The sequence below is a fragment of the Pezoporus flaviventris genome, unplaced genomic scaffold (genome assembly GCF_033815535.1).
Source record: "Pezoporus flaviventris isolate CSIRO_AGI_PZ_B2104156 unplaced genomic scaffold, CSIRO_AGI_Pfla_v1 ptg000055l, whole genome shotgun sequence".
Lineage (NCBI taxonomy): Eukaryota > Metazoa > Chordata > Aves > Psittaciformes > Psittacidae > Pezoporus > Pezoporus flaviventris.
Genome location: NW_026892603.1, coordinates 3,029,066 through 3,049,268, shown reverse-complemented (window position 1 = coordinate 3,049,268; position 20,203 = coordinate 3,029,066). Strand labels below are relative to the sequence as shown.

Sequence of the window (20,203 nt, the reverse complement as noted above, 5' to 3'; positions counted from 1 at the left end):
AAAATATATATGCTGCAAATGTAAAGGAAATGTAAAGGAAAGCAATGGAGTGCTTTCATACTTGCATGTCATTGTAGGTAGGTGTTGAGAAATGTATGTTGATGTTTCACCTGTTGTATGTTTTATGTCACATCTTTGGCATTGTTTTACATGATTCTAGTAGATAAATTTCTTCTACAATCTATGAATACTTGATACACAGAGGTAGCATCTTGCTTATGTTCTGTGCAAGTGCTAGAAAAAAATTGACAGATTTCATTTGATGTTTGACACATATTTTGTAGCTTCACTAAAATGTTATATTCACCCTGGAGTGTTTACCTGTTCTCTACTTGGTAATCCTTTGAACTGTTTCCCTGGGGTATGGAAAGTTAGTTCAAGAGCTAATGAGTATTTTGTGTACACAAAATAAAACAATTTAAAGATAAGAGAATAACCCCGTAGTATCTAATCCAGCAATTCATGAGTGCCCCTGACTAGTGGAATTCAGAAAAGTTAAAGACTTCAAGAAATTCTTCTAATACTTTGGGGAGTGCTTTAACATGTGTGATGAGATGGAGGCCTCGTGTAATTTTTTCTTAGAAATGGTTGACTAGTTTTAAGCATTTGGAAGGGTCTTTTTAGGTTCTAGGTATGTTGGTCAGATGTTAAGTAATGCCAAGGTCGGGTAGGCCTAGCTGCACAATTTTAACATTGCTATTTATTATGCTGTTGTATAGGAATTGTGGTTTAGGGTGTTCAACTGTCAGGGTGCATTGTATGGTGACCCTAACAAAGATTAAGACCTGTAAGTTGAGGGACAGAAATCCCAGAAGCTGTTTTCCACTGTCACTGTGACAGCAGGTACCAGCCATTAGGATAGTGCCCTATCATCTCAGTGAAAAAAAAAACCAACAAAAAACAACAGAAAAAAACAACAAATGATAAACAAGCAGTGTTTAATTTATTCTTTTTTGATAGACATCCAGTTGTGACTGGAGAAACAGTTATTTCTGAGGAAAGACTAAAGGTAGTTTCTTTTTCCCAAAGTGATTCAAAGGAGGGGTAGTCTATGAACTGGTTAAATATGTGGTATTAAGCCACAGGTGCCAGTAATATGTAATGGTGTAGTGGAACATTAGAAAATACCAAGGAGCTGAACTTAGGTTTGGAATAGAGTTGGGATTTTCAATGCTCTTAAGTTTTAGTTTGTTTTTATTTTGGTGTATATATGTCATTATACTGTGTTTTATTGGTTTACCATGTTCTGTGTTATATCTCCATGGAATGTTTGTGAAGGAATATGAAACAATTCACCAAACTTAAAAGTGATGAAGATAATCAAAAAACAGCAACGAAAATGTGCGGATTTGGTACAAGCTTTACTAGGTATTACTACACTGGAAGTATTGCTTCTGCATCTCTTGTCATGTTACTAATGTTCCTTACTCTTAGAATACCGGGAATGTTATTCATTAGTCCCATGTCTGAAGAACACAGATGAACTCAGTTTGCCAGAGCTCATGTAGGAGGGATTCCATCCATGTAAATTTTTACGTAACAAATGAAGACTGGTCCTAGCTATACCATCAGGGACTGAAAATGCAGCAGGTAAAACAAGATGCCATCCAACCCAAAAATTGGACTTCACCTTCATTGTGGAATTGTATGGTACAGATTAGACAAAACAATTATGTGGAGCTATTTCATTTTTCCACTCTTCTCTTGAATTTTTAGTGGTTTTAGTAGTTTGTAAGGCAAGTGCCTTAAAATCCAGCCTGCCCTATGGAAAGGTTTGTGAATCTTTTTTATCTTTCTAAACAGTTGATTTATAGTAAGCAAAACCTGCAGGATGGTAGTCCCTAAAACAGTAGTCTTATCCTAATCCTTTTTTCTCATACTTTGCTGGCTTGTTCAGTTTTAGCCAGAAAATGTCAGATTGGAAGGGGTCAGTCTTTTGATCGTGTTCAGTTTTTAAAAAGATCAAGGTCACAGATTTTTCCTCACTGCAGCAATATGGCTGCCTGTCATCCAGCAATTATACAGAGGTTCAGCCTGTTTAACGTATACCACTGAGCAACCATCAAAGATTAACCATTTTCCAACATACTAATCTAACTGGATGCCAGCCAGCCACTTAACGAAAAATGCTCTGTATCCTGTTACTGTTTTCCTGAGTAATGCAGTCCAACTCATCTTACTTTGAAAATTCTTCCTGACACTTACCTGTGCCAGTACACTTTGGCTTCTACATACATTATTTTCAGTACCAAACATTTCAGAAAATAGATTAATGCATTTGTGTGTGTGTGTGTGTGTGTTTTGGAACAGAATTTGGGGACAAGTAACCTAACTACTGGAAAGATTGAGTTTGGTCATTGAAACCCCATGGGAAAGAGGATTTAGCAAATGAAAATGGAAATCCATCTTAGTATTTTCTTTATTCTTCTCAAAGGATGTTGCAAATATTTTCTTCTGGCAGAATTGTCAAGATTCATAACTGATTACAGAGAATTCAAATGAAAATACGGGGACAATAATTGCAGGGCACCTGAAAGAGGTTTTATGGATAGCTCACTACTTGTTTTTGTAATGGTCTTGTTCACAAAATCAGATTACTGTAATTTCCCAAGGGTAACACTGAGAGGGAACTTACTGATAGAGTTTATGTAGTTTGTAAGCAGGATTTTGAGCCAAATTCTTCAACAGGGAAGTTCAGGTGTGTGGTAGACTGATAGCATTCTAAGAAACCTGTATGTGAACTTTTTCAGCTTAGGCAGTATTCTTTCTCTTCAGATGGAGGACATTGTGGTCACCCACCAGAAGACATGACCAATGCAGTGAAACATGAGTTTCTATGGATGTCAGATTCTGAAGTTTCCCTGATTTGCTCTGGTTCAGTATGGAATGCGTGGATTTTACAGACACAGTGTGCTATGCATTCTTCTCCTTCCTTGCATGGCAAGAGAAGACGGTCAGAAATGGTTATCTACCATGTGAATTTCAACTTGACAGTCTGTTAAATCCCAAGGGTAGCATGTGCATTGGCTAATGTCTGGCTTGGCATCTGCAGACAGAACAAGTCTTCTGAAGTCTCATAAAAAGTTGTGATGATCAGAAGAAAATGAAGGACATGCAACACATGCTGTCTTGCGCATGTCATTCTGTTCCTTTTTTTTTTTAATTCATTTTCTCTTCTTTCTCCTCTTCTAGACACCTGCAGATTCAGACATTACAGTATCTGCACACAAAAGATGCAGTGCAGTGATACAACCCATTCCCCTCTGCTATAAGCTGTTCTGGCTACCTTCCTAAAAATTTCAGTAAATATGTACAAAAGCAAAAGTTTCAGCAGGTTTTTTCAGGGGGAGAGGGAGGAGAAGGGCAAGCGGTCCTTGCTACAACCAAAACTTTTGCAGTTTTACATTATAGAAACACTCAGACCTCTGTTCTCCATCCCAGCTTAATGGCCGTAGGGAATCTAAAAGAGCTTTCTTCAACCCATCCCAAAATAAATGAATAAATAAATAAGTAAATAAATAAAATAATAATCTAACAAGTAACAGATGTTTAAACTTGCTTCAGCTGCAATTAAAGCAAAGTTTTTGTGCTACAGAGCCTCTTTTAAAGCTCTGCACAGTCCTTCTATTTGTCAGTGGCTGTTCTTGTGGTAGGGCTAGAAAGTTCTTTTCTCCTTAGGCCATCTCCATCAACTCTGCACTGTTTCATATAAAAGAACTTTAATGAATGTGCTTGGTTAGCTCTTCCTTAGCCCACCAAAGCATCAGACTTCACAGACTGTTTTATTCTTTTACTAAGTTTCTTTGCAATTTCCTCACTAAGTCACTTCTCACTGGGGTTAACAAAACAAAACAAATGTGCAACTCCTAGTTCAAGTCAGAGCAAGACTTTTGGTAGTCAAAATACAAAACTCATGCATCCAGTCATTCTAAAAAGAGATTTGTAGTATTTCTGTATCAAAAAGCAAGTGTGCTGTGGTAAGTATAGTTCAGAACAGCTAAGCGTTTAAACAATGAGGCAATAATACAGTATTGTACAACTGCTGAAAAAGGGCAGGGGCAAGTAATAGACAAAGTGTTCAACAAAGTATTTTCAGGTGATTTAATACTTTTTGCTAAAGTACATGATAACAAAGGTCACTTTGTGATAGCAGTTGTCTTTGGGGTTTAGTAAACAGAACTATATTATTGTTGCAGTGTGTTCTAACTTAGGCCTCTTTTCCAAATAGCTGAGGGTTTGTTTTTCTTATTTTCCTTTACATTGATGAAGTACCATATTCCACAAACAGCCTTATTACAGTCAGTGATCCTCATTACATCCTCTCTTTTTTTTTTTTTTTTTGGTTGTATAGTGACATTCAGGCCTGAACTCCAGTGAGGTACTATAAAACTGCCTCATTCATTATACTATGTTGTCAAACCAAAGTGAGTTAAGAAAAAACAAACTCCCAAACCAGAGTTACAGTCAAATTTTGTAGAGATTTTTCTTAGCAAAGAGACTTTTCATGGCATGTAGTTTGATGAGCATTAATTAAGAATGAAGAGTATTTTTTTGTCATGGAAGTGCCGAGGAAGGTAGATGTTTGAATATTAACTCAGTGGTAGGCAATGTCACTTGAAAATCACACTTTTTCAGCGTGTCAGGCCACATAACTCATACGATGAGTGAGGTGAAGGGCTTGATGCATTTCAGAAAGATGCATGGGCAGGCTTTCTGTTGTGGGGCAACGTTCAGGGAAAGTTAAATCCAGTGACAGAATGTCTGCTTAACTCATAAATCTCTAGAAATTTTTCAGTTTTGGCCTGGAGTGATGTTTATGTGCATGTCAGTGAACTTAAAATCAAAGCCTCTTGCCTGGCCTACGGGAAAGGAAATGCATCATGAGAATAGGACACCTTCCAACACTAAGGATTCCTTATAATTTTCCACTGAACACCTCCAGGTTAATACTGTAGCAACAAGACTCTCACAGTGGAATGTATTGAACAGTCCTTTCTTGATTAATGTTGTCCTTCTTTAGAAAGGATATAAAGGTCAAGGTGACAAGGACTACAGTGATTTACTGGCAGAAATCTGTTAGGTATTTTGAAGGCTGTTATTCAAATGTCTGATGTATTTCCAAACAAATGCTTGAACTTGGACTGCATGGTTTGATTCAAGGCTGCTGGAAAGGAGAGAGCAACAGACTTGTGCCTATTACTAAAAAAACTGAATGAATAAATAAATTTCTCAAGGGCTTTTCTGGTCTAGACTACAAGTGTCAGGCCCTTCTGACTTCCACAGTTGATGCTGTCTTAGTGACACATACTGTCTACCACTGCCTCTGCAAAGTGTGCCTCTGCATGCTACCATGTTACCAAAACAACCAGCATCTGTAAGTTTATTCCTAGTGATGTCTAAGGAAAATGGATTTCCATTCATTATAAAACAATTTACCCCTTAGCTGGGGGCAGTTTTCATCAGTTCAAAAGCAATGACATACTAGTGACAGATTAACATGTTATTTCTAATTTCTTCACTTTTAGTTTTCTAAAGATGCAAGTATGAGAACTTTAAAAATTGTTCTTTTTTAAGATGTTTGAAATGGTTTTTAAGAAGCACTAAGGCTTAGTGATCTGCTTGGATATTAGGATGTTGTTGAGAAAGTCAACTTCTGTATATTCTTAGTGTAATAAATCTAGACTATTTAGCAGTCTAATTTGTATAAAATCTTGTGTGATCTGACTATATGTTATGCTTTTTTAAAACATTTACATGGTTCTTATATCTCTTTGGCTTAGTATTTCAGGTGAAAACTAAGAAAATCCTAGCATGTTGTCTTTCCGTTTTAACTCGTTATAAATCAAACATAAGATGTATCATATTTAACATTATTTTAGTTTAAGCACTACTATTTTTTAATTGAATCTTTTAGAAACTGTGGCAAGATTCTCCACTGTAGGTACAAGATACCCATATCCTACCCACTGCAACTTTGCATGCTGAAGATCCTCTATACAGAAAAAACTAGTTGGATGTACTTACATAAATGCCTTTTGCTGGATCCTTGAGTAAAGCCCTGTGAGTTCACATGTAACAGGATGAAACAGAAGGCAGATTGTATAGGCCAGATTAAAGCATTCAGAGCTAGGAGATGAGTCACAAAGGGTAACATTATTCCTGATGAAAATTCAAGATTAACATATTTTTAACCCTGCTTTGCTGCAGATCTCGCCCACAAAAGGCCAAAGCCTTGGCCAGAGAAGAGACCATAGCTAAATCAGGTGGCACTTCAAAGTTGAGTTGCTGCTGATGGACAAAGCTCTTGCTGGCTTCCCTCATGTCCCCTCAAATATTCCAGGCTTAGAGATGGGCCTGTGGTCTTTCAGTAACATGTCCAGAAAAGTTTGATGAAGTCATCTTAATGGAAGTCTGTCGAACTATTCCCCTTAAGGTAGTTCTGTGTGAAAAGATGAAGTAGGAATTATCATTTCCATTGCTAAATGCAAACTCTTATTAAATGTGCATATTTTTACTACAGTCAAACTTCACTGACTGTAGAAGAGTCGTGGGCAAGATGTGTGGGGTTTTTTCATCATTCTTATTTCTGGGAGTCAAGCACAGAACAGGCAGGGCAACTTTACTGACATGTAGTGGCTATTGGCTTTGAAAATAATTTTGGTTAGATTTCGGTCTGTTATCTCAATCTTCTGTGCTTTATCATCTTGAAGAAGTTGGAGAACAATTTAAAAATGGATAGATGTTTGGCATTTGGGGATAATGAGCACAGAGCCTTGGGTGACATGGTTTAGCATGGCAGAGAGGTTGGAACTAGATGATCTTAAGGTCTTTTCCAACCCTAACTATTCTATGATTCTATGATTACATTATAATCTTTCCTTTATAAAATTGATTGAATGAGACTGTAATGTCTGTTTAAAATAAAAACCTAGGATAGCTGTAGGTCCATGGACTGATATGCCTAGGAGCAATGTCATGTCATCTCTCTCTGCTCACACTTTTATTCATCATCTATCCTCTTAGGCTTAAAAGAAGCGCCTTTCAGATCACAGAATGTAAGTTTAAATGGTCTCTGATCTCATTGTTCTGATTTTTTCCTGATCATAGAATTAAACTTGAAACAGCTAGGTCATCAATGCAATGGTTTTTAACTGTACCACCACGAGATCAAAAAAAAACAAACCCTAAACTAAAAAAGTATGTATATTTCTTACATATAGCAGATTTTAAAAATAATTCTTGAAGGCAGCTTTGAGGAAAAATTATTAAATTTTGTCAATAAAATTTAGGATTCAGTAAGTCAAACAGTAGCAGTGATTTTCAAACAGTTTTGCATTAACAACCAAGGAAGATCTCTGCCAAGAGCTTCATGATTAATCTTTTGGAATTAAAATGCAAAATGGAATGAGATAAAGAGAATGTCAAAGAGAGCTTATGTGAGACTTTATCAGGAAAGAATTTTCATTACTTTCTTCTTGTGTAATCTTTTCTTTGGGTGCAAGTGGGTTGTAAAAGTTAATGATTTAAGAACCACAGAATCCCATGATGAAACCTTGCCCATCGTGTTTCACTATAGCTTGAAAGATTATGGACAGGTAATTCACAGACTATGTGTTGGAAGGTAGACTGCCTTCTGTACATTTCCAGATGCATTCTATAGGAATTTGTGGATAATGTGTAGGACTCTATTGGCTCTGTGGGATAGGTGAAACTGCTTGCTATTTTTACCATTCCTCTTTGTACTTGATCATCACTAATGTACTAATGTACTTGATCATCACTTACTAGCTTGTAAAACTTCCTAAATACACACCTCTGCAATGTGCAACTTGAGAATTAAGTATGAACCTGGCTCAGACCATTAATAAGCACTATCTGTTAAATGGCCATATTACATCTATACATCCAAAAAGACTCCTCAGGAAGATTGTTTTAATCTTGAATATCATGGATAGTTTTTCTTAACCAAATAATTTTCTCCTATGTTTAAAGATTGAATGTTGTGAGTAATTACAACATGTGCATTTTCATACATAGAACCAGACAACAGAGGTTTTAGCAGTGTTTATTTTTGTAAAGAAAAAAAAACCCAATGGATTTGACAGCAAGTCACCAGATCTGTCTTTGATTGCACACTTGTAAACAAAATAACACAGAGTGTAGAGTGAAAAAGAAAAAACCAACCATTTTCATGTTGCTACTTCAAAATAACACCTAAGTCTATGAATGTTCAAAATGGAAATATATATACCAAGAATGCTAAAATGTCTATTTTACATTATCTACAAAATGTATGTTCTAATCCAGCCACAAATCATAGAAAAATACTTTGATAAATGAGAAAAGCTATAAACATAAGAACATTCTGGAGGGAAATAACACACATAAAAGCTCATTAAATAATTAAAACAACAAATAAATAGTTTGTTCAGCTTTACTTTTTGATTGCTGCCATGCATATTTTAATTTTTGGTATACTGAGATAAGAGAAAGGTCAGCATGCAAGGCATTTTTGTTCAGAATGAATCTGAAAGCAGGTGCTAGGTGTTTTATTTTTTAAGCTGTTTTCAGAAGTTCATAAAACATGATACAGAAGGCAATAGATAACTGTTCTCATGAAAACACAATATAGAAGGCAATAGACAGATAACTGTTCTCATGAAAACACACAACAAAGCATCTTTTTACAAAATAGACTTCAGTGAATATTCATGGCAAATTTTCTTTCCCTCCATGGCTGGAGAAAACATAAAAGTTCATTGTGTGGGTTTGGAAGGCTTGTGTTGTTCCCCATCTTGAGCATTTGGAAAATCACCCGAAAGGTCCAAATGCTGAGAATGCCCCTCCGGTTTTGGTCAAAGCAATAAGCATGTAGTGTCAGCTGAGAACACAGCAATGGCAGACTTGTCTTTAAGCAGTCAGAATGGTAAAGCAAATGGTTACAGGTGAGTTCAATTTTGGCACAAGGAGAGGGAGATGAGTGAGTAGAGAACATCTGACTTCTAACTTGTACTATGTTTGCTGGATTTACTGGCTCTTTTCCGCTCTTTGTGATGCTGGATAGGTTTTGCTTGAGAGGGTCCCTCAAAATTGTGGCTGGACTCATTATGCTGCCTGGTGTATCTCTTGCACTTGCAGGCTGTGACCACAGTTATTTTGTAGGTTCTTATACTTCCGTCCTGGCACTGAAGCTGGATCCTCTGGGTGCGAGTTTTGTCGTTGACACATCTCCACTCTTGCGAACTCCGCCTGCTCCAGTACTTGGTTCCATAACCTCCTCCAATCCAGTTGGGAAGCAGCGGCAAAGGGAGGCATTCACCAGCACACACCAGCTCCTTTAGCGGGTTGATGCTGGTGCACTGGCCATCAGAAATGTACTTGGTGGATCTCAGTTCTCGACAGCCAACTTGAACACGATCTGCAGAATGCACAGAATAATAAACACTGAGATTCAGAATGGAGGGATTTCCTCAACCAGTCATTTCCACATTAACAGACTATGTTTTGCAGAAGTTAAATTAGGCTGTAATCTTTACAGGACATCTTTTTACTGTTGTATCCCCCAACAGAAGGGCCTAGAGTGCTGATGGTATCTCTGGCTATTACCACAGCAGAAAGAAATGATAATGAGATGCATTTCAGCAGTTGTGGTGAAAGAGGCAGTTTTATTCCGTATCCTTCTTCTCAGGGACATACCTTTTAGAAGAGAAAAAATGCCCCAAGGGAAGAAATGTTTCCTGCTTGTTCTCAGTCTAGGGAATCTGCTCTGTGATGTTTACAGTAATTATGTTTGATCATTAGCAAGCAGGGAAATAGTGCTTTGGAAACTGTTTGTATGCTTTTAAATGAATTTCAAATAGTATGTTTCATCTCATTCCACGGTTACAGTGGACTGAGAAGAGCACTGCTGCTCTGAACACAGACGCTGCAGAAGTGACAATAGCTGGTTACCAGGGACTGGCATTCTGCATCTAAAGTTGGAATGATTAGCAGTAAGGATTTCAGAGTGGTTGTTCTGTCCTCAGGGGAACACCATCTCTGTACCTGTAGTAGTCTTTATATTGTATGCAACATAGAGGATTCTGCAGATTATCTCAGGCAACTGACATAGAATGAACATGCAGAGCTTCTATTACAGGCATGTTTGTACCCGTCTGTATGTGCAGCTCGGCACCCTGCAATAAACACAACTGTTTATTTCAGTAATTACACTTTGAAATAAACGCCCACAGTACGCTTAATTTTAATAAGCAGTCTTTACTGGCTGTGCTCTCCCTCTTTCTGAAGGACAATTACAGCGCGGATGCTACACACAATGCAATTAACTAACGCCTTAAAAATAGAAGTAATTACTAGAAACATTTTAGAGTGAATCATAAAAGACTTTGAAGGTACATCTACATATCACAGCAACAGGCTGCTTCTGCTTCTACTTGGATTTTTGGAAGCAAGTTCTGAACAGAGACACCGAGTGAAGATTACTTCACCCTGTCCCCTGCGTCTCAGGATGGGCAGTCCAGGGGACTGCTCCAAGGGGCTGTTTGCAGGAGCGTTCTCCCGCCTGCCTTTCAGGAAGGATTCCATCTCGCCTTCCTGCAGCTGCACTCAGGAATGTACCTGGAAGCAGCTGGTCGCAGATTTGATTTTGTTTCTCCTACTGTTTTTATGCCTTTCCTGGCTCAGCTTTTCTCCAGTGACAGCTCTTTGACGATTAATACCTACTGGGCTGCTCTAGTAATCTCCTAATGATGAGATGTTTCCTGTGTGCTTAAACCGTGAGCATTCACAGAAACTGACACACCTGGCTTAGCTGCAAGGTATCTGTGGCACTTTTTGCCTTCACTTTCCAGGGATGACGCTAGTTTTATTGAATTGTTGTGGGTGGCTTGGAGTGCGTGTTTCTTTATTTGGATTTCTTTCATTTTAAGGAGGCGGACAGAGGAGGGCACAGACAAAGTCAGCAGAAGGTTTTGTCCCATGTATCTGACATACATACATAAAGCTCAGCAGAAAAAGACTAGATATAATAATGCAAGTCAGAGCAGAGATCGTAGGTAAATGACGAGCTGATTTGTTTACTTTTGCTGGAGGTGTTAAGCAGGTAAGTGCTACAGCAGGAAGTAAAGCTAAACAGCGGGAACAAAATTCGGAGTTTTTTATTGCATTTGAATAATAGCCCAGAGATCTCTCCTGACCGCAGTGGGAGGGAGAATTAAGAAAGCGAGCGCTTTAGAAATGCCCATCCTTTTCCTTTATCTCGCTTCGCTGCCGGATAACCCATAAGCCCCGGCGTTCCTGGATGAACCTCCCTCAGGAAGGAACCTGCCCGAGAGAGCCGGTCCTGCAGGACTCGCACGGGGGGGGGAGGGAGTTTTGCTCGGGGGCCGCCCGGCGAGGCAGGTCCCAGCCGGGAACCAGCAGCATCTTCTCTTGCCCCTGCTTCCCCGAGGCGCGGGTTCCCTGCAGCGCCGGGCTCGGGACAAAGCGAGCTGCGGAGGGGCGTCGCTGCCAGGGGACTCCGCTCTGCTGCTGGGCCGGGGCTGCCAGAGGGGCACGGGCAGAGGGGCGCGGTGGAAGTGCCGCCAGTAGGATACTCACTGTTACGGTCAGATCCAGTGCTGGTGTAGTGCCTGCCTCCATTCCTGGCTTGATTCAACGTGCTGTTGCTGCTTGGGCTCGCCGCAGCAGGTTTAACAACGTGCGAATAAAGTATCTCTGTGGCATCGTTCTTGAAAGCCAAGTAGCTTTTCGTGAAGATGCAAGCTAGGAGAAAGCCATAGAAGTGAATAGCAGGGAGAAGCATGGTTGGTTCAGGCTCTGTCTGACAGAGCTGGATGAAATCGTTTTCCTCTGCTTCTTCTGGGTAGCTCTGAAATTGCTCTTGAAGGTTTCCTTTATATATTGAGAGAGGCTTGGCATTCATTCAGGTGTAAAGTTGTGGATAGCTTCAGAATGAAAACCCACAAAAGGGGTGGGATCCCCACATGAGCCTGGGAAGACCTTTTACCAATAGGAGAGGAGACTGCAGTAAAGGAGGAGTTAGACGCATTAATTGCAGGATTCCTATTTGGGGCTTTTGAGGGTATCAGAAAACTCTTAGGCACCACATAGCAACATTTGGGCTGAGATCTAGAGGCTGCTGGCTCTGTCCAGCCATTCCGTATTGCCTTGCATGCCTGGCATTTTTGTGTGATGTGGCTAACACGGTTGCTCCTGTTATGCAAAGTCCTGTCCCCTCTTCTCGAACGTGACTTTCAGAAAACTTGCTAGTTCTGTAAGAATGCAAAAGTTTATAGAACTTACAGCAGGTTGCTAGATACACAACGACTGTCTGCAATACACCAAATCACTTAAAAAAAAATACTGTGAATAATTTAAAGTTGCCTCTAGATGCTTTAAATTATGCAGCTTTGATCAACAAGGAGCACTGCTAGAGAAAGTACTTGTTTTAGGGGAATATTCTCTCCCTGATGTGCAGAGTTACAAGTATATATTTCTGTATTACAACACATAAAAAGTATCTCCTCTAGGCTCCTTAGTACAAACATATCCATATTCATAGCCTCTCACTATGCTCATTCACCAAACTAGTCCTTTTTAGTTTTCTACATTGCCTAGAGCGTTCGTATATTTTTAATGTATTACTTCATGTGATAAAGAAAACAAAGAGGAAAGAATAATCTTTATTTTGGCATACCATTTTACTGTGTCACACACTTACCTTCTTTTACATCGAATTACATGGCCCAAATCCAAATGGTAGTGTAAATTGAGATGCTGTCAATAGGCCAATGCTTGTCTGCAGCATGGTGAATGCTCTGTAGATTTTCCTTGTAAATAAAATAACAGTAATCCACACTGAAAGCTCTAGTGTTCTAATTAAAAGGAAAACTTGTTCTTGGGAAAGAGCACAACCATGCAGAAGGCCACATTATGCAAAGGTCAGACTCTAGTCTCACACTCTTTATAACTGAGTTGGTATTTGTAGTCATCCTGGATTTTATTTACTGGAATGAAAGCAGAAGTGGAACGCTGGTCAGTTTGAGCTCTAGCTGGGGTCAAAATCTCAGTCATGCAGAGAAGACAGCTTTGTTTCACCCTAGTCACAAGCAGACATTCGTCTGTATCAGCAAAACTTTCTTCTTGCATCACTAAGAAAGTTTCCCTGGATTTCAGCAGGAATAAGGATAGAGCCACAGTAAGTACCAAATTGATAGCCTTTGCTTAAAAGACACAGGAAAAACAGGAGTGTTGCAAGGTGAAGTGAGTTTTACTGGCAGAGCTGTGTGTGGGGAAGTTGAGTTGATTGCCTGCATCTATTATGACTAGCCCAACCCAGTTCTGGAATAACAAGAATGTTGCAAGGCAGAGTGAGACCTTTCAGCAGAGTAATGTATGGAGGAATGGGATCATTGCTCACCTCTGACAAAGATCCAAGTTCCACTCTCATGCTACATCCTATTTAAGCACAAAAGCAGAGATGTGCATTTTACCTGCTCTTTAAAGAACAACAAAAAAAAAAAAAGTTTCCTGAAGCAGATTATCAAAGAAGATGTGTCCATTTCAGACCATTAATATTTTCAGACCATTATTATTTTTATTCAGCAGCAGCTAACCAAAGGTATGCTTTGTTGATGCTCAAGTCCTACTTCATTTTTTTCTCATCTTCATAGATCTTCACACATCTAACCTCTCACCTTACTGCAGAGGAGTCTCTGTGCTGAACAGAGGCAAATATAATTAAAAACATGGAACCCATTTTCCAATTCCAGGGGACCTCTTACTAGCAGAAAGATTTTCCCACGTTAGACGAGACTTGGGAAAATCAGAATTTCCCTTGAGAGCTGTTTCCTTTGAAATAAGGCATATAATCTTGTCACAGGAAAAATGAATGGGAGCTTGGGGTGGCTATAGGACTGGGTCTGTGACTGGGCTTGCTAAGCCTCAACCTTTCAGCTTTCAACGAAGGCTAAAAAACATCCTTTCAAATTTGGGCTATATGAAACCATTATGTTTGTCACATTCTTTTCTTGGTCTTGTCACTTAGGGAAGGAAGACCTGAAGAAAAGCCTCTTACAACCTTTCTAAAGGAAAAGTTTGACCCTGAATTTGCCACAGGAAAGATAATTAATTAATTTTTCTCTGTGCACTTGAGAGCAGACATTATTTCAACTTCATTTGTATTTTGCACTTATTACAGTGTTGTATGAAAATGTGATTTCAGTTCCTTGGTCAGTATTGTCAGCCTCCCTGAAAGGTAAACAGGCTTCTGAGGAATTTGTCAGTTAATTTGATTTATACTTTCTTTTGCCAAACCTAGAGCTTGCAGTCTTGGACTTCTTCTGAGTCTTCCTGAGAGAGGTTAGAAGTCACATGAAGGGAAGAGATGCTGGTGAGTCAAATTTCGTTACTCTTCCTGAATTAACTTCATAATCAAAAGGTGTTCCTTGATGCTTAGCTTAGAGCAGATTCCTAAACTTAAAATATTTTTTGCTATCATTAGTTAGAAGATTGTGACAAGTTCTCAAAGGTGAAGGCTGTAAGTTACCTTTGTAGCCTCCAGAATAGACTTATACAACATACAGTCTGTCCTTATTCTAGTCAGATTCGATGGCTTGTGTAGAACATAGCTCTGTGCTTAATATGTAATGTTGGCCATAAGGAATATATTACACAAGGCCTTTGAAGTCTGTACTGGCTTCCTTTTTTGCCTCTGGCCATAACTCAGGATGTTCTTATTGATCTATAAAACCCTATATGCTTTGAGTCCTAGGCAATAAATTCTCTCTCCTTTATCTTCCATTAGGAGCTTAAGATCAGCCAGGGCAAACTTACTATACCTGAGTGTCTGGAGAGGTTGAAGGCTCAGCGTGAAGGGCCCAGGAGACTGGATTTCACTGTTCCACAGGATCCACGAGAGCTCTGCTGTGCTGCCTGGCATGCTGTAAAGGCCCTTGGCTAGTCAGATCCTTGAAAGGTGACTGTGGGGAAAGCACAGGGAAGAAACCTATTAACCAGATTAAGTTAAACTTTTGAACGTGTACCCTGGGATAAAGTGCTACATTTAACTACATGCTTTTTTCAATTTAACTGCTTCTTGTATCTTAACAGCCTTGCATCTGAATGAACCTAAACATGGTGGTAAAGTCATCCATCACCCTTCAGAGAGAATGCTAACCAGAATTACCCATGCCTGAAATCTTGCTTTCTCCATTTTCTATGATGGAAAAAAAAAAATCATGTTTCTCTCAATGGATCCAGAAAATACAGGTCATGTGTTCTGTAGAGATCCCAAACGAGAATTCGCTTCTTCATTGTCATTTATAAGTCTGTCAGGATCCTGTCCTCCATGTTTCTGAGACACTATAATGATGTCCAAAGGGCAAAATTTTGTGTGGAGTGCACACACCTGTCTAGCAGCACAAAACAGCCACAGGGAATAGAAGGGTATGCACTGACAAGTACAAATGACTGCCAGAGAGCCTTGTCCTTGCAAACCACATGATCACTGAACATGCACAAAATAAGAAGGAATTCCCAATTTTTCATAAAACTTGGGCCTGCCCAGTTTTAATAATGACAGGAAAAGGCCAGAATTAGAATGAAGGCTGCACAGAAAGGTAGGTTCAAAATCTGGGTTTGTATTTTTATTGCTAGTCCCAAAAAGAAGACCATAAGAGCACTGCACTTCTGACTTGTTTCCAAAGGCAGATACTTTGAGATTAAATACAGGCTCAGATAAATGACTGCAAAAAAAGAAACTGACATTTATTACTTTACACCTTAAAACAGAAATGACTGTCAGGCTATTTTCTATTAAGCAATAAGCATATTAGTAATGTACTTCAAAGCAGCATAAAATGTGATTTGGAGCATGATAAGAGAACTCCTCTGAAAGTGTGGTAAAATTGTAATAAATTCAACTGTTGAGAACTTGTAAGCTGTTGTGCAACAAGTTAGCATAGTTTTAAAGCTCGAACAGAAAACATGTTAGAGAACCAAGATATGCCCCCTCCCCATTCTCTAACCAAAGTTTTTTTAAAATACTGAGGTTTTTCTACACTAAGCGGTACTTTTTAATTTTCACAGTAAATTACAGTTGAGGGATTGAGTGGAAAACATAACATATATTCTCATTAATGAGAATGACTAATTAGTTCTGATTTATGTCTCCTTCATCTCCCTAAGAATTCATATTACACTTTTAATTTTCTCTACTTGCTCTTATGTATACATAATGTAGACAGAATAATTTAGGTCAGACTGTGGCTTCAAAGGAGGCAATTTATCACTTTTATCAAAAAAGACAGTAAATAGACAAAAAAGGGGGAAATAAGTTTATTTTTGAAATTCTAGAAAAGTTTACAGTAGAGTGAAGAACTGTCTGCAATAACAACAATTGCCACCTCTCCTTGAGCATTTGCAGGAAGATTTTAAGACCAGATTGAAGACGATGGGGATTATTACCATTCAAAACATGTTCTTTGATTTCTTGGTATGTTAAAGAAGACAGAAAAACAGAACAGGGCTTTACAAGTGAAAAAAAGATGAGAATAACAGCTTGTTTATTGGGGTAACATTTTCGGCAGCTCTTAGGTGACACTGAAGTGTGACGCTTCTATTTGAAACCAACTGAGGGCAATAAAGCAGGATTTTTTAATATATATAGGCACTGAAATCAACTGGACTTTGGTATCTACATACTTTCTAAAATGTTGCCCTCAGGAGTGAAAGTCCTTTTGATTTTCAGTGAGCCAGTCACTTAAATGCTTTTGAAACTTTTACCCTCAGGTTAAAATTCTGAACCTCCTCCTCAATGTTAAGCAGGCAAAGCCCCATCAACATGCCCCAGTTGCAAATAAAACAGAAATTGAGTAAAGGTTTTGAAGTCTGACTTGTTTCTTTACATGTAATTAACTGAACTCTTAATATATTACTATGTTTCAGTAAACTGCTTTGTGTTTCTAATTACGTGGTCTGAAGTGATTACAGTGTATTTAAAAAATGCACACTCTACAACAAACCAGCTAAGGAAATCTGGCATGGTGTCAGGATTTCCTAGGCAAACACTTGCCAAACCTGTTGTTAGATCCGAAGTAATAATTTAAAAACAAGCCTACAAGGTATCTGGAAGAGGATCCCTCCTTCCTTCCTTCTGCTCTGTCTCCCACTCCCTTACAAGGAAATTGCTTTTCCTTATCAAAACAGAACAGCTACTGACGTTTGTCTTCTGGTAAGAAGTCTATCCCTGCTACCTTCTGATTTTAGATTTGGCTAGTGTATATTCTTGTTAAAGAAAAATGTTACCTTCACCAGGAATGTTAGTGTCCAAATTCTTCAATCAGATAAACATGCACAACTCCCTACTGAAATTAAGGAAGTACCTGAGGGCAAAACCTGGCCCCAAATTAGAATTTTAATAATTGTAATACTGTGTAATCCCTTCCCTGCCAAGAGACAGAAATGGCCCATCCTACACAACAAAGTCACAGACTTAGCACACACTCAGTATCAGGGTTTCTCTTACAGACCAGAATATAATTGAACAAAGTGTATACAGCTTATTTTATTAAAATAAATCCACGCAGTACGACAGTGCATTTATATAGTACTAAAAACCCCTCTTATCTGCACATGTAGGATCTGCTATAATCCAGCAAACGTTTCCACAGTACCACCCCAAACACAATTTTAAACACTGGGAACCTTAATGAAAATGGAGATGTGTCTCTCTCTCAAATGAGCTCTAAGAATATCTTGATATACTGGTTTTTAGTCTCAGCTACTGATAGTCAACCTTCCTACCTGAAGTTCATTTCTCTATGAAGTTCAGTTCTCTTTTAAGTACCAAATTGTTGCATGCAATCAATGAATGAGACACAATGAATGAGGCTGAATGAAATTAAGACGCAGAACCAAGTATCACCTGCTTATGACTGCACACTGCCGCCCATTCCAGACTTCCTTTCCAGCAATTTGAATTAACTGGAATTCACATGTAAAAGAAAATGCAACAGAAAGAGCTGAGAGACCCCATGCTGATTGAAGATCTCCTCACTGGAATGCTCTAGGATCTGTTTTAAAACAGTAAAATTACATTTGTACTAAACTAAAGTTTAGTAAAACTTACTATGACTACAGTACAGCCTTAACTAATGAAGTGGCAAAATGCATACTGAGACTCAAGTTTTCAAATTCCTAGGGATAATTGCTTAACAATTTTTTAGGCATTTTTGCAGTGAGGATATTTAGTTGTTGCTGTTGACTCACATACACAAATATAAGGTATAGAAAGACATGCACACTCAGTTTGGCTAGAAGTGTGGAAAATGCTAATGCTGTAAAGTCGAGAGGTGGGAATGAATTCAGTACACTCCACCCATTCTCCAGGTCATATGTAAAATTTAGTATTGAAACACTTCAGGGAAGAACAAAGGATGGAAATTCTTTGCAGCAGTAGGTGTCCAGATTTAAAAATCTTTTCCTGAATCCAAGTCAGAAAAAAATCTTCACACTCCTTACGGTAAAAATTTCAGAGAAAAAAGAAAATCTAACCACATGTTACTATTCTGCTTTTTTTTTTCTTTGATTAATCTTGACTTCCAGTAATGTTGGTTCAACAGCAGCAGGATAATCCCTGCCTTAAGCATGACATTAGGTTTTAAAGGATTATTCATTTTATCTTATCTAAGCTTAGAAGTTTCTTGGTATGCCTTTACAGGAGTAAACAAATATTAGTTGTACTTGCTTAATCACAGATCTTTAGGCAAAACCATCCTCTAGTCTGAAGTGCAGTGGGATTTCAGTCCTTCAGCTAATGCTCTATATATCTATATGATCGCAGCAAATTAGCATTTAGAATTAAACTGTTGTTAAAGTAATATGGTTACAAAACAACTTAACAATGAAGCTGCTGTCAGCAGAGATAATCAGCAATGATGAGTTTAAAATGACTGTTTCACCAGAGATTAAACTTTGTCGATACTTTTCATAACTGACTGTAGCAGTAGTTCTTGTCACAATTGCACCTGACATCAGTGTCCAGAAACTGAACAGGCCCTATAATGAATGTGTGTTCCTGTATTCAAAACCTTGTCACTATTTATGTCTGTAATCTTCAGGCAATGAAGACATTCTTTTTCCAATGCAAACCATGGTTGTTGTGAGAGACATTTATTTTGAGACTTCAGTCTTAAGTCTATTTGGAATTACAAACTGGTTTGAATGACATATAAACAGTATTCAAGAAAGGAAATGTCAGAACAGTTTTTTTGCTCACTTGGCCTTTCTGCAATTCTTCAAAGCTTTTCACAGGGTTGCTTGTCTAAAATTCATCCTAACTTGGGAATGTTATACAACTAAAGTTTTCATAACTGTGAACATCTGAAGTTGTTTTTCAGGAGAAGTATTTCCAATAAATTTCCACTCTGAAGAAAAACAGAATAATGTCCTCCCTTTTGTGAATTTTCAGCTAAAATGTAGCTCTCATCTCACACATTTGTGCCTGCCTGATTAGAACAACCTAACAGTTGTTACTGGAAGGGGAAGATCCTGCAGGTGAAAATCCCTGGCATGATTCTTCCCCGATGGTTACCAGACTGGCCTCCTGTAATTCAGGAGATGCACATTTCTTTTTTAAGGTTGGATGTAACAAGCCACCTTTGTATAAAGAGCCAGTAAAAGATGGTGTTTTGCATAATTTTTGGTTTTCTCTTTACTTGCTACTTTTGATACTTCTTGGGAGGTATGAAATCTTGCCTTCCAGCTTCCCTTCAGTTTTGCATCACAGATGCTCATTTCCATTCACCTGTTATGTAGCCGAATGGAATTAGCATCCCATACTGACTCCCTCTTTTACTTTTTCCATTGCAAATTCTGGTGAGCTGTTAGAGCATAAGAGGTGTGATGACTGCTTGGCATTTCCATGTCTGTCCACCTGGTTCCTTTGTGCAGGAAGTGCCTTTGGCAACCAACAGAGAAGACAAAGAGGATCAGAATGGTATTGCTCCAGAGATTTTTTTTTTCACAGTTGAAGCTTCAAGAGAGGAAAAGCATTTGAGATACTTACTAAGGCTGCACACTTGCAGTGTCAGAAAGAGCCAGTATGTCAGGCAGGTCCGGGAGGCAATCTGGGGACAGATTTTATAAAATAGGTATTCTGAGATGCTGTTAACTAGTAGGTGGCAATGCACTTCACACCCGT

At 38.6% G+C, this 20,203-nt stretch overlaps 1 protein-coding gene across 1 annotated transcript; it reads right to left on the bottom strand.

The window, feature by feature from the left end:
* Positions 1-8,050: 8,050 nt before the first annotated feature.
* Positions 8,051-12,245, bottom strand: SOSTDC1 (sclerostin domain containing 1). The gene is made up of 2 exons (XM_061469225.1): positions 11,599-12,245; positions 8,051-9,418 (listed from the first exon to the last, which is right to left on the bottom strand). The coding sequence occupies exons 1-2, from the start codon at positions 11,921-11,923 to the stop codon at positions 9,003-9,005; spliced, it is 741 nt and encodes a 246-aa protein (XP_061325209.1). The 5' UTR covers positions 11,924-12,245; the 3' UTR covers positions 8,051-9,002.
* Positions 12,246-20,203: the final 7,958 nt, after the last annotated feature.

Coding starts and splice junctions, on each gene's coding strand:
- SOSTDC1 (XM_061469225.1), bottom strand. CDS start 11,923: ATGAATGCCAAGCCTCTCTCAATATATAAAGGAAACCTTCAAGAGCAA. Junction 9,419..11,598: donor CACTGGATCTGACCGTAACA/GTGAGTATCCTA, acceptor TGCATTCTGCAG/ATCGTGTTCAAGTTGGCTGT.